This window comes from Nomia melanderi, chromosome 2 (genome assembly GCF_051020985.1).
Source record: "Nomia melanderi isolate GNS246 chromosome 2, iyNomMela1, whole genome shotgun sequence".
Taxonomy (NCBI): Eukaryota; Metazoa; Arthropoda; class Insecta; order Hymenoptera; family Halictidae; genus Nomia; species Nomia melanderi.
In genome coordinates, this window is record NC_135000.1 from 21,775,938 (window position 1) to 21,790,838 (window position 14,901).

Sequence of the window (14,901 nt, forward strand, 5' to 3'; positions counted from 1 at the left end):
TTACAATGAAATATAATATACTTAATGTAAAAGTTCATTGAAATATATCCATGCTTTAATAGATCCTCGGTATATCCGTTTCTATTAGTTATATGCTATAACAGTTTTGAAGGAAAGATTTAAAATTTTAAATCTATGTTAAAATTTCGAAGCTTACTACCCTTATTCGTAGAAGGCGCAACAAGTCCGCGTTCTACGCGATCGGTATTTCAGATCATTGGACACGAAATCTGATACAATGTCAAACCTACCCTATTCCTCGTCCAGTAAAACTATAGAATTGGATATTTAATATTATATCTTGTATAACACATCAATTTGAGAAATATTGGAATAAAATAACTTTGTTCCCCAATGTACGTACGATTTCTCTTCCAGTTAGTTTCACAAAATATCGTCTTTATCTCATCAGAAAATGTTCAAATATTTCTACTGAAAAAGTTCCGAGTGCAAAGGGTCAAAACTTTACAGGGAGTGATACTTAAATGACACGTTGTTGCAAAATTTATCATCTTAACTTTCGAATCCCCAAAAATCCCTCTAGTAAATATTGTTTCCATCTAAACGGAAGCTGTATACAAAATTTCAATCCAATCGAATTGCACAGGAAAGATACTCAATGGGTTCTTATCATTAATCTACGAAGGGTTCACAGAAAATAAATGACGAAACCATTTCAGAGTAACTTCAGATTTATTCTCGCAGCTGGTTACTTTCTTTCCAACAATTCTTTCCAACAAGTAATGTGAACAACATCGAACCCATCAAACAAACGAAGGAACGCAGTCGACCGCAAACCGCCTGATGTCCAATTGTTACGCGAATTCGACTAATTCTCTTCCTTCTTCATGCAGTGGCCACATTTACTGCAGAAATCCTCGTTCCCTTCGTTGCTCAATCTCTTTTCGTCGGGAACCCCGTCTTCCTCCATCGACGACAGACCGTCGGTGAACGAGCGATGGCAAATGGCGCCTATGGTCTCGCTCCTCGGCAGATTGGCCTCTGTCATGATCATGGACGTTAAGTCGTTGGCGCAATCTTGAAGGCCGATCCTGATGGAACCGTTCACGGCGCCGTGATCCGGACGAGTTCTAGAGTTTTGTTTTCGCAATTTTTTCTCCGACGCCGGATCGTCCAACAGATCCTGTTGGGTCGCCGAGCTTTCGCCAGAAGCATCTGACGGCGTAAAATGTTCATTTTAAAATGGTAATTTCAGCGACTCTCTTTTAGTTTTATTGCAATTTACTCGGAACTGTTTTAGCTTTATTTTTACGGGTATGATTTTTAATACTTGAAGGTTACACGTAGATTATTGATATTTATTGATGTTGCTTGCCATTATTGAATTGGTTCGCGTCGGATCCTGTCTCGCCGGTGCAAGAGTCCTCGTCTTCCTTCAGCGGTAACTCGGAGGACATTTCGATAGCTGGGCGACAGCAGGCGTAGCCCTGGAACATGAACAACGCGACTTTTCATTTATCGAGTAGAATCATTCCTTTTGAAAATTAGATTATCGCCTTTTTGTAACAGAAATACGACTGTATAGGAAAGAATTTGATTTAACGGATTCTTTCTATTACAGGATACGTTAAGTGTGTTATTTATAGTATTTTGCGGATAAAATCTATTTAAAATTCAAAAATACTTTTCTGCTCATATTAGGAATTTGTTTTTTGTACCTGTACCAAGTCCATGCGAGAATCTAAGGAGAATTGCTTCCCTGACATGAGTATTCCCCGAATTCGACGTCGCATAGCTACAATCATCAAGAAAACACTATTATTTTATATTCCTTAATGTTGTGCAATTGCAAAAGTTCAGTGTACAATTAAAACTTTGCTTTTCATCGGTTACCTGGACTATCTCTAGCTTCGAGTCGCAACTGTCCGAAAGCTTTCGTGCATTCTTCGAAAACGTCCGCCGTGTCGTAGATCGCAGCGAAGCTGCCGTTCACTATTTTCGGTGACATCGGCGAATTGGCCAGTAACAAGCTCGAACCGAAATTTTCGTTCTTCTCCCGAGTATCTGAAAATCCGGAGATCTACTGTCATCGTTACCATAATTAGGAAACACAGCGTTAATTAAGAATGATGAATGAAACGAGAAATAAAAGAACACATATATCAACGAAACAATAAATAGCCAGAAACTCGTCTTACCTGAGCTTTCTGCACTCCGAATATTATAGTGCATTTTTACGGAACAAACAAAAAGAAACGTAAAACAGTACTATTAGAAATCAAATCGTTTATTGTTGTTTGTACAGACTGTTTAATGTAAGTCGGTAACCTAAATGAATAGGGGGGAAAAAAATTAAAATTGTAATAACCAAGCGAATCTCGTGATTTTGAGCGTTCATTTATAATGTCGATCTACATGTACAAATCGAGAACCTTAAGATTCACTATGATGTGCGTTGTTAATTCTAATAATTTCAGATTAACACATTCAAATTTAAATGAAAAGACATTAAGCTGAGAAGAGTGTTCAAACAATTCTCGTGCAATGAAAATGCAAGAACGTTTAATGCGCTAATTTAAATTCATCGTTCAACGGAATCAGTTAAAATTACTTAGAAATATTGTCTGTTAGTCGATATATTCATTTCATTCCTCGTGAAATAAACGCAATAATAAAAGGAAACAAAACTTGGCTTGGTTTATGAAGCTGAAACAGAATAGTACTTTTAATAAGGAAAATAAGCTTACATTCCAGACTTTTGTTTCGAGCAACGTGCAAAATGTACATGCACAATGCTCGCAGGCTTGCTTTTAAGAGTCAATCGTGTTAATACGGTTCAACTAAGCTACGTTATTTTTCGGGTCTGCATTACCTGCGAGTGGAACTCTTGCTCGTACTGGAGAATTCGCAGTGTCTCCTAGGATTTCGTTCGCCGTGTTCCGTATTTCTGCCCAGTCCCTTAATATATCCTCGTTGGTCGTGCTGAAAATTCATTAATATTGCATCTTCTAAAAAATTTACAAATGAAATTCTTACATCTTATACGACATTTATGTTTCCTGACTTTTTTCATTAACTTTACAACACAGATTTAATTTATATATTAGAATATATTATCAATGTATAATAAACTTCTATTCTGAACTATTTTATCAAGTGTATGCATCACAAATTTACTTTATACAGTAAAATATTTTATCCATTTATAATACAGTCGTTTTCTAAATTTTCTTATCAAGTCTATACATCACGAACTTAATTTACACGGTAGAATGTTTTATCAATTTACGAGCAGGTTGTTTTCGGAATTTTCGTATCAAGTCTACGTCGCAAATCTAATTTACGTAGTAGAATATTTTATTAATTTACGATCAATCCCTTTTTTTGAATATTTTTATCAAGCTCACAACTGCAACTCACTTAGTCGAGGTGACGGTGAATCTAATCACGTATTTTCCGTGTAAAGCTGCCGGTACACAGTGTACACGACCTCTGGTGTTCATTTTCTTTAGCAAACGTTCCGTTAAAGTGTTTTCACCGCGAAGACGGAAGACAACCATCCCCAAGTGTCGCGGCGCCGGAATTTCGAAGCGTGCGTCCGCTAAAACTAGTGCCTCGAACTTTTGTGCCAACCTGACGCCCTGCAATCACCATTTTGAATTGAACTATCGACGAATAAATTGAATTCTGGGCACATACATATGCAACATCTCAAACACGTGCAATTTTACATTAAACTCATGTTTAAATCTTTTCTAAAATCATTCTTTGTCTTTTATTTGGTGCATTGGAAACTATTATTTTTAAGATTATTCAAGATTAATCGAGTATCTATTAATAGACTAATGGACAAATGATGTTATAATAAGTAGCAATAATAGTAATAACAATAATCTACAGCACAATTTATATTATTCACATTTATCGCACATATAAATTTTGTTCCCATTTCTGCTGCACATTTTAAATGCATTAGAAAACTGTTGCAAGTGTTTGCGGCCGTGCGTATACTTTTCAACATGAAAGCATGATGTAATAGAAACCTCGCGAATATGTTTCTGAAGGCCGGTGATTCCGTAATTTCTAATGACGAACCACAGTTTCAGGGCTCTAAATCTCTTCGACAACGGGATTTGCCAGTGCTAAAACATCGTTCAACAGAATAATTATTGATACGAAGAAATGTATTCGATAATATTTCGTGAGCATAATGATTAGTTACCATATAATCGATAGCAAGCCCTGGAAGTAAATAATATGCCGTGTTTAATCGCATATCACGCTTCGCCGAACGCGAGACGACGATTTAAGAACGACACGGAAGAAAATATCGGTGCTTGGTTACCTGAATTTTCATGCTTCAAATACAACGGGTCCACGTTGAAAGTTCTGTGAAGCGCTTGGCTGCTTTTCACCCTAAAGCACTCGTCAAAACGATCGCTAATTAGTCCACCGAGGCCGTTACTTCTTATCATTCGAATCTCCTCCATTAATTTCATGTTTACGTGGAATCTTATTTTTCACGGTCGATTTCACCCCACGGCGTTCGAATTAATTACCATCCACATTGTAATTCAATGGAACCAATCGCATTTTCGTTGTAAATCATCGCTTTAATTACTCTCTGTGAATCTTCTCATGAACAAACAATAACGAAGCATAAAGAAGCTTACAGATATTTAAATTTCTAATAAGCGGACACCAACGCGGATTCAATAAAATTCCAATTCCATTTGATTGAAAATGATGATTGCGTCGAAAGTGAAAATTAACTGTTCCGAATAGAGTTGCTTGCTTAAACTAGAATGGAACGATGTTAGGAAGGTCCGAGAGTGTTTGACTAATAGCAATTGACCGACAATGAACAATTCATCGTAAAGTAATAAACCGATGGATGTGTCCGTTCGCCGTGCCATCGCCTTTAAAAGACACTTAAATATGATTCCGAAAGATTGTGAATTATGTCAGGTCGGTGGAACGGTTCAACGGAAATTGCAGGAAGAATGAAAAAACCGATTGTGCATCCGCAGGACGACCTATAAACCATGAGAAAGATGGCGAGGTTTTGAAGAGCATGCGCACTTATGGGTTACCTGCGCGTGTTAGTTTGTGTTATTTGTTGTTTACCGGCGACAAACACGTAAAACGTCAAACGTTCGATTAGATTATTATTTGGGTTTCACTCACCACATCGCGGTGCAATCGAAGTGCACCATCAGCCATTTGCTAGGATTAAATGCTATCGAATCGGCATATTCAATTCCTTGAAGCCAACCACGGAATTCGGGGCACACGAATGCACTGCCTGCGTAGGCTGCATCCACGTGCAGCCAAAGTCCGTTTTCTACACCTATCGAATACAGCGAAGAATTGTTTTTCAATTAATATTTTCATTAATTACGTAATTTTTAAAACATTAATGTATGACGATGTTTAAATACTATAAAATATATAAATATTTAAAAAGATTTTAATATTTTAATGAATTCGTCAGTCCTAACGATCGTTTTATTTGAAAGACTAAAATTCGATCGAACGTTTTTATTGAATTTAAAACAATTAAAATGATTTATGGAAATATTTGATAGATTTAAAGAAATGGTCAATGAATTGTATTCTTTGTGTTACTTACACACTTGCCCAACTTCTGTGAGGTTGTCAAAAGCACATGCACCGGTCGTACCCAGAGTGGCGCAAACCTTTGTAAATTATTTTCATCAAGTTCACAAGAAGTCGCAAATGTAACATCATTAATTCATAGTTTGTAATTATACAAAATTCTATTGTTAATGATATAAATAGGTATTATTCAAAGTTTAGTGGAGGTAGCATTAAAATGCGCTATCGGTTTAAATTGAAGCCTACTGGAATCTCTCAACAAAAGTGTCTTACTTTCAGAGATATTAACTTCCTACACAACTGTGACTTGAAAAATGAAGCACGCCGCCCTTGGGGACCAACTAGCGTAAAGACAATCCGGCTTGCAACGTCATGTCTGCCTTCTTTTCTATCGTAACTGCCGACAATTCCGGTAAGGTTAATTGGTAGATCGATATCTTTATACCACGGAACCAATCTCTAGCCGAATTACGTTAATTGGAAACAATCATCGGGAGCACCGTGCACCGCCTAACTCTTTTTGCAATTCTGCAGCAATATATTGCACATAAAATATTATTCGCATATATTAAGACATCTCATAAGTGCCATCTTCCGTGTATTCCAATTTACAGAAATAAAGAAGTCGTAATCGTTTGAAGGCGAATTTAAAATACAATTCAGGGATGAAACACGATTAGAGAAATTAATAGCAAAACGGTTTATGATCGTACTAACTTGTTTACACTGTTCCACATTCAAAATCAATTTCACCGTTACCGATGGTTGTTAACACTTACATAAAATGGGAGCAGACCCTCTGCTCTGTCGCGCGTTATTGCTTCGAGTAAAGCCTCCCCTCTCATACTGAGTTCGTCGTCGGATTCGATGTATCTCATTCGCACCAGACCTATCAGACCAGCCTTTTCAACACTCGAATGAGCCTATAATAATATAAAGTACTAGAATCAAATCAAAATTCACGCACCATTTCGATTAAAAACATTTTTCTCCATTCTTCAGCTACAATAAACGTATAGTTTCTTTAGAAATAAATATTAAATGTTCCGAATCTAATAAAAAGTCTTATACAGAAACTCTTTACGAATCGATCACTTTATGCTATCAAATTGTAATACTTTGAAGTTCGAAAAAATTAATTCACATAGAAGACGTTACTAATGAAGTGGACGACAAGCGATATTAATAGTTTCGAACGTTTCAGTGCGTTTACAAAAGATACTCGGGAGAACAGCGTGTCAGAGAAAAGTGTTCCGATTATTACGCGTTACGTAATGAAAATACGTACTTGGTCGGAACAGTACGCGACAAGACGTGAATTGATTTCGGCTGGTAGACGGTCCGGTTCATTTTGATGCACGTCTCTAATGGCTCGGGTTCTTGCTGCGAGTAAGCAAACGAGAGTGGCTTCCGACGCGGTGGTTTGTATCACGCCACCACCACCGGATCCTCCTGGACGATGCAAGAATTCCTCTGGCAGGCCAATCATTTTGCCCAGCCAGTTCATTACGATGGTCTCCAGTTCCGTGCACGCGGGGCTCGATGCCTTTTAAAGTGTACCCATCGGATTCGAAAGTTTAACATTTGAAAAATGAATTTCCTTTTTCTTTTAATTCGGCTAATTATCATAATATTCAATACATTGAGTGCCGTACGATTTTGCTGAGAAAAATATACAAAATGAAAATAATGTGACATCGATATGTGTAATTGAATTACGTTATTATCATTGCAGGTTTATCTTGTCGAATGTCACTGCATTAGGTGGTATTAGTTACGATATAGAAAAGTTTTCAAGTAATCACCATTTAATCGAATGAATTATAGTAATTCGATTTGGTTGAGGTCACCGGTGACCAACGTGTTAACCGTATCATCATACCCACTACGTAATAAATATCTTAAAATTGAAATACATTGTGTTTTACACAATATATTATTTCTCGATGGAGAACTAAAGACTGTCCTCTGTAGGGACTTGCTGAGAACAGAGATGTATATTAACGGCGGAAGACAAAACACCGGATGTGAATAGTGCAACTTTGAAACTCGAGTAAGTCTCTGGGTACCTCTAAATGCGGAATTTACTATTAATTTTCAGTATACTGGCTCATCGTAAATTTCAACTTTAATTTGTACGTATAATAATTTTAACTTTACGTTAAATGTTGAATGTCGGTGAATACGAAACGTTGAGGGATATTAACATACAATATTCCAATAAATCGATGGCCATCGATGACGTATTATTACAAAATATGTGTAACATCTTTTACATTTGAAGTACAGTTCCTTTGTGTACGCATACCTTCGAACTTCAATCGAAAGAATTACATCAGATTCTCAATATATTACATCCTGAACTGACTGTACTAGATTTAAAATGAATAATGTGAAACGTAATACAATTAAGTAAATTATCTCTCGAAATTTGAATGGAGTCATTCAATTTTTCCGATGGAAATCTCCACAAAATGTACTATTCCCACAAAACAAGAATAACTTCTTAAATTCTTAATAAATTGCATCATGAACTAACTGTAATTGATTTAAAATGAATGATGTGAAACTTAATGAAAGAAAGTAAATTGTCCCCCTCGAAAGTTGGTTTCGTTGAATTTTTCTGATGTAAACCTCCGGAAAGTGTACCATTCCCTCAAAATAAATGTAACCTGGCATGCTTTATATCTGCGAATATAGCAATGTGAACACGTTTCGCAACTTAATAAATAGGATTGCTCCGAATGATGTTAATACTCTTACCCAAGTAAATCCAAGACAATTGATTGCGTCGGCCAGCATATCAGCCAATAGACTAGCGGGCGAATTTAAGGCGGGAAAGTAAGCGTGCATGTGCGGACTCTGCCAGTGGGTCACTCCAGGCATGATGCACTTTTCGATGTCGGCGAATATGTCGTCCCAGGGTTCGCCGTTTACCGGTGCCGACGACGGCAGGATATTCCTCAGGTAACCCGGAGAAACCGCTGGATAGACGCGTCGGGACCGGATGTTCGCCAAATAATCGGCGATGTAGTCCACCATTTCTTTTCCTGAGAATTGGGAACAATTTCGTTTCGCAATTTATTTTCTGCATTCGTTGCAATTCATCCCGTTTCTCTTTTATAAGAATGGAGGCTTGAACATTATACATCCAGAAATACGACAAACTAAATTATTAACCCTTTGCACTCGAAAATTGTTTCGCCAGATATATTCCTGATTTTCTAATGAAATATCAATGATATGGTTTATAATTAATATTAATATAAATAGTATAGAAATTAAGGGATAGAACTATTCTATTTTAACGTTTCATAGATAATTAAGTTAAATGAACTTTAATATTGAACATCTAACTTTATAATTTTGCTGTATCAAATCAAATGGCGACTGTGAGTCGAGTGCAAAGCGTTAAAACAGACGAAGTACTTTGTCTTTATAATAAAGTTCCTAAATAATACTGTTATAAACTACAAGAGACTCTAAGTCATCCAATTCACGTGATAGATAATATTAATCAATAGAATAAACAATAACAGTCAATCTAATATTCAATTAAAATTGCTTATACTAACATCGAGAAGATCTAGTTTCATCGGTTTTTCAAATCGAATTATAATTTGCAAATGTCATCAATTCATACTATTTCTTTTCGTATCATTTTAATCAATGAACAGACTCGTGGTACAAAAATCGATTATCATTTCATTTCTATTCCAAACAAAACAGAAAGAACGTTTCGATACCGACATTCCTCTAAACGGAAACAGTTATTTAACTTCAACGGAGAAACCTTAAATCGATTATCCGAGAATCTTTTCTTTCCGAGGATCCTCGAGCACTCGCGGGAAACACTTTCCTCGATGCAATCGTGATCTCGAGCCATGGTCATTGTTTCTTCCCCAATTCGTTCGGGGTTGCGCGTCGCGTGCAACAATGCGATTCGATTCGCGTTATTTAAGCGTTTCTTTAAACTTGCGTCTTGCCGTTAGGTAAACACCGCGAAGAATCCTCGGATCGTTCGGTATAAAACTGTTGCACGGTGACACAGATTTTCGAACGGCATTTAGATCCGAGACGATGCTTGTTTCCGTGTACCGTTGCCTGCTTTATGAAGGCCGGGAGGACAGAGCTGAGCCAGGAAGGTCGACGTTCCGCGTGAAATTGGATTTAAGGAAAAGGGAAATCATGGTCAATCGTTCGCCTAGGATTCACGATAGATTTAGGTTCTAAAGACAGAAGTCTAGCGACAGGCTGTATTGGAAACGGTACCGGGTCCATAAAACTCCCATGGACTTGCTCCCGTTCGGTGATCCCTCTTTATTGGCGCCATTTTAACGCTCCCCGGCAACGACTCGCGCGTAACCCACTCCGACGAAGATTACAACGTTCGCAAACGTTTACAGGAATCGTAAACATCTGTGGTAATGCCTAGACGGCGCGCGACGATGCCGACGAGACTTTATAGTCATCAGTTTTATTCCGATTATGCGTTATTCGAAGTAAACTGGCGCTACTCGATTGATATCCTTAACGGGAGCACGGTCTTAAACGTGGGGACGGTTGTTTGGGGAATTTAAACGGAGAGAGTTTCGAAATGTCAGTCTTTTATTCGTGTGAAGTTCGTAGTTCGATGTTTTGCATTTGGTTCGATTATCATGTTTGTAAAGAATAATAATGAAATAAGATAAATTCGAGGATTAGATAGTTGTTTATGCTACTCACCATGCTTCCGATACTCCTCTAGATTCATATTATCTGTAACGAGATAAACAGTGTTATATAATTATTCTATAACGAAGAAAGGTGTTTTTCGGAGTTTTATTTGAATATTCTGGGTGTCTCTGAAGGACAATACGAAATTGAATAATAGTAAGAGTCAGAGAATTTTTATTTCCGAGATACGAGAGATTACAGAATAATCATGAGAAACTGATCATAGTGAAAATCCCTTGTAACAGCATTTGCACAGATAGATTCCATTTTATTCAATTCCGCCCGCTTCGTCAACATTATCAACATTAGTCTCTCCGGAAAAACTCACCTTAAAGGCTAAAACTAAAGAATAAAAAATCCAGCGAACGAAATCGAAGATAACAAAGCAAAATACACGGGAACAGCTCGTCCACAAGACAGACACTTAATACGGATTTCACAAGCTCAACGATTATTGAAAAGTCTGTAGTTTCCGACACAATGCGCCCGCATCAAGCTTATTACGATTATTGAAAAGTCTGTATTTTCCGACACGGTGCATCCGTATTAAGTTTCCGGCGCGAATGAATTCTTCGCCGCGGCGAACGCCGTTTCCCCCCTCACCGTGTCGACTCTCACAACAGCCAGATTTCGAAATTTCGGTGGCACCGTATCAGGCGCATGTGGCGACGATTAATTGACCTCGCCGGCGGAAGTTGCAGCTCACGGGAGGAAGGAGACAGGAGTCGGCGAGCCGTTTCGCGGAAGTTTCGATTCGCAGCGACGCAACGGATTTCAGCGTAAAGACTGAAGGGGATACGCTTAGCTGGCCCGTATGCGTGTTGACCTAGCACCGAACTTTCACGCTACGACGGGCAACCGCGAATGATTTTGTAAGGATTCATAATCATCGATCGCTTGTCACATGGGCCACAGAGCTTATTAGGCTAGTGTCACAAGGCTCCCCGCGGCCTAGAACTAGATTGACCGCTTTCGACTGCGCGATCTGACCTTTCTTCCTGTCTTCGGAAGTTGAAGAACACTTGACTTTCCATCAGTCACGTTAAACTTGCATTTATTTTGTCGCTGAACGACGATCACCTTCGAACGCTAATTACCTTAATACTGGTTATCAAAAGGAACGATGATCGGAACGCAATGAGTTACGAGATTATATAACGATGTTTGTAGTTTGGCACGTAATTCTTTTTAACATATGTGGATTCGGTTCTTCGATGAATTCATTGTTATAATATGAAATTTCGAGAGAATTGGGAGAAAAATTTTCTTCTGTATGGCGTTTCAGAGATAATTCCATTTGGATAGAGGAACGAACAATATTTGGAGTGGATCGTTTGATTAATAGAGATTTATGTGGTAAACGAAGATTGGGTCGTGATGGAGCAGAAGTGAGAACTGCATGGTTGGGATCGTTTTATGGAATACTACAATGGAAAATTTATTAATTAAATTGATTGGAGGTGATGACAGATGGTAGCGAAATTCGAAATAATTTTACTGTGGTACTGTTGCATGATTTCTTGATAAAGCTTGGTTATATTTTGAACGAGGAAATTGTGAATGAGAAAAAAGTTTAAAGGGAATTAGTACGATCACATTGATGTGTGAAATTACTAGAAAGTTCAACGAGAATTAAATGAGGAAGTGAATCTTGGGTTACTGCACGCGTACGTAAATTGAGTAGACAAACGTCTGGCAATACACTAAACAGGAAGTGAGTTCTTCCGAAGTATTAATCCTGTTTTCGGAAACAGAGAATCTCACTCGTGAGAGCTACCGTAGTGCGAACATGTTAGCGTCTTCCGTGCAGCAGATCGAAAATTTAAACGATGGGACTGACACGAGAAATTAACGTTTGAATTTAATTTACAAGTTGAATTATGCGTCCATGCACATGCATTTCATAATACAATTAAATCTATATGTGCAAAATAAGTAAACATATAAATGGGAAAGATGAAGCACTAATTAAAGTAATAAATAAATTTAATTTCTGAGATCTGTTACAAAATACTGTGATAATTGAAAGTTAAAATGGTTGAAGCATTATGCTGGATGTGTCATAGTTGCTGATATAATTTAGAAACAGATGATTCTATGTACAAATATCGATTAAAATATCGCTAATTTAATCAAATTGGAATTCATATGAAATTATTTTCTATAAGAAAACAGCTAGATTTCAGTTATACTACCAATTGTGAAAAAGACCTGTATATCCAATTAATCAAATTTTATTTTGAAAAGTTGCAGTTAATTTTTTTGCATATTTTTTTTCGTTGGTTCTACAGTGCATTTTCATTTTTCTAATACAATCAAATATGAAAAATCAGGTTAATCAATTTTCGACACTACCCGCATTATTACGTCCGTCTGCTTAGTGAAATTTTATTGCTGTTCAGTACATTTTTCACGATCGAGTTCTTATTGCGCATTCAACAGGATCCTTACCCCGGCGAAAAGGATCAACGAACAGGCACCGATCAAGACGTTATCAAGCGGCGATTACACACGAGAAAATAAAAGATCCGAGGGGCCCATACGGGGTGTAAAATGGAAAATCGAACATCGACAGTCGCGAGGATCTCGAGCTTAAGCCAGAATGACGCTCGACGATATTAAAAGCTCGTCCTTCCACCGTTTCCGTTTCCGACTTTTGTAATTTCCCGTAGCTTTCAGTATTCGTGCGCGATTCGAAGGATTTATCAGCGATGCCAGCTGCTTAGGTGTGACGCGAATCACTGGTACCTGATGCCGATTCACGTTTTCACCGGAAAATGGCAGTCAACGAGATGGAAATCAAGATTCCCTTCGCGCATCCTGATACTATCCACTCGCGAATTGTTCGATGAAATACTTTACCCTTGCAGCATCGATTTATCAAAAAGGACATTTCGTCTATGACATTAATGTAACAAATTCTGAACCCTTAGATACCATAAAATAAAATAATAAAAAAGAAAGGAACGATTGAAGAATAAATTTCGCGTTTTGTTGAAACAACTTTGAAATTCCACGGAAGACAAATTATTCAGGAGATGAATCATTGTTAAAGAATATTAGTTTGAAATTGTAAAAATTTTGTAAAATTAAAACGATTATAACTTAGTGTACATCTCTGCTAATTCGAGAAAAATTCTGGTCAACTGTTGTCTTCATCGCTAACACATATTTTAAACCAAAATGGAACAGAATGGTAACAATGTTTTTAATCATATCAGGTGCTGTTTAAATTTTAACCGGCACCAGAATATACTGTATTAATAGAAGCATACAGTATCAATAATTTAGAGTATTAAAAATATATTTCTGTGAAACTGACCTTGTTAAATGTTTAAAATCCAACGATGAATAGGAACAGTGGCGGTTGCTGCGATTAATTTCTTAAGAGATGCTGCGTCGCGATCACTTCTCGAACTGGTATGCAGACAAATTTCGGTACTGGAAACACAGATATATTCACGGTTGAGGAGGATCGGTGGAATGCAAGTCGTTCAACAAGTGGCCGCTTTTATACAGAGACGCGGTAAGTACTAGCCGCTTTGGCGCAAGCGTGGTCCAAGATGGAAAGAGGAACAATTTCCAGTGACTAAGCTGTGCGATCTTAAGGGACTGCCGATGAACGATCTCGCGTTTCCACGCGCAATCTCGATTAATTTTGTTGAATGCATACAAAAGCGCATTATTTTCAAAGAATGTGCCTTATAATGATCGGCCCAGGGTAATTATATAATATCGCCTTTGTGGCGAAGGCTTATGCAAATATATAGATTAAATGTAATTATTGTAAACCGTCTAAGTACAGTCGTGGCTACATGTTATATAAATTGAGATAGTGACATGAATAAATAATAAATAACGAATAGACAAATAAATATACAAAATTAACTAAATAAATAAACAAAAATAAAAAGGAGTAAATAATAAATATATAAATAAATATATATAAATTAAAATAAATAAATTAAAATAAATAAATAAATAGATATAAATAAATAAATTAGTCGGGAAACAGATGTATACAATTAACTGGGTTTAGTATGTACATAGATTAGAATTTCTTAGCCAGTTTCAGGGAATTAGTGTGCCCGAACCTTCGTCATAGAAACCAACTCAAAATATAATGAAAGTAAATAGAAAGAAATAATACAAAAAATAGACAATTAATAAATAAGTAGGTACATGAACATAGATATGTACAATTCGCGGAGCGTTAGTGGTTATATTATGATTAAGTTGGGGCGCATGCGCGTAAGTGCAGATTCAGAGGGATGGTAAGCATAGTGTTAGAGCAAGCGGTAAGAGTAAACCGGGGTTAAAAAAGAAAACAAATAAATAAATAAATAAATAGGTAAGAAAAATAAAAGGGATAGAATAAATAGTTAAATGAAGTAAAATAGTTAAATAAATAGATAGATAAAAGAGATAAAATAAATAGATATATAGAGTAAAATGAATATAATGATAAATAGAAGTTATTAGTTAAAATATTATTTGTTAAAATGGTGTCAGTAGGTAAATGGCAGTATCACAGTATAAAATATAGTGTATAGACACATGATTAGTGGCTAGGTGTCAACTTTTGTACTTACCCTACCACTGTCT

The 14,901-nt window shown here is 36.9% G+C and overlaps 1 protein-coding gene across 4 annotated transcripts; it reads right to left on the minus strand.

Moving 5' to 3' along the window:
• Positions 1–674: 674 nt before the first annotated feature.
• Hdc (histidine decarboxylase) lies at positions 675–13,787 on the minus strand. Of its 4 annotated transcripts, none has more exons than XM_031971484.2 (17): positions 13,619–13,787; positions 10,306–10,338; positions 8,344–8,630; positions 6,869–7,126; positions 6,360–6,503; positions 5,594–5,660; positions 5,149–5,311; positions 4,307–4,377; positions 4,184–4,203; positions 4,005–4,103; positions 3,382–3,602; positions 2,834–2,943; positions 2,160–2,168; positions 1,855–2,025; positions 1,680–1,756; positions 1,337–1,448; positions 675–1,176 (listed from the first exon to the last, which is right to left on the minus strand). In XM_031971484.2, the coding sequence occupies exons 2-17, from the start codon at positions 10,331–10,333 to the stop codon at positions 830–832; spliced, it is 2,184 nt and encodes a 727-aa protein (XP_031827344.1). In that variant the 5' UTR covers positions 10,334–10,338; positions 13,619–13,787; the 3' UTR covers positions 675–829. The 4 variants fall into 4 exon arrangements, with proteins under 4 accessions (XP_031827344.1, XP_031827343.1, XP_031827341.1 ...); XM_031971483.2 differs by lacking the exon at positions 13,619–13,787 and adding an exon at positions 10,900–11,145; XM_031971481.2 differs by lacking the exon at positions 13,619–13,787 and adding an exon at positions 10,625–11,145.
• Positions 13,788–14,901: the final 1,114 nt, after the last annotated feature.

What these genes read in the sequence shown, in the direction of transcription:
- Hdc (XM_031971484.2), bottom strand. Translation starts at nt 10,333, where the DNA reads ATGAATCTAGAGGAGTATCGGAAGCATG. An exon ending in AGAGGAGTATCGGAAGCATG is followed by an intron (nt 8,631 to 10,305) that starts GTGAGTAGCATA and finishes CCCAATTCTCAG; the next exon opens with GAAAAGAAATGGTGGACTAC. An exon ending in TTCGATTGCACCGCGATGTG is followed by an intron (nt 4,378 to 5,148) that starts GTGAGTGAAACC and finishes CGAGTGCTTTAG; the next exon opens with GGTGAAAAGCAGCCAAGCGC.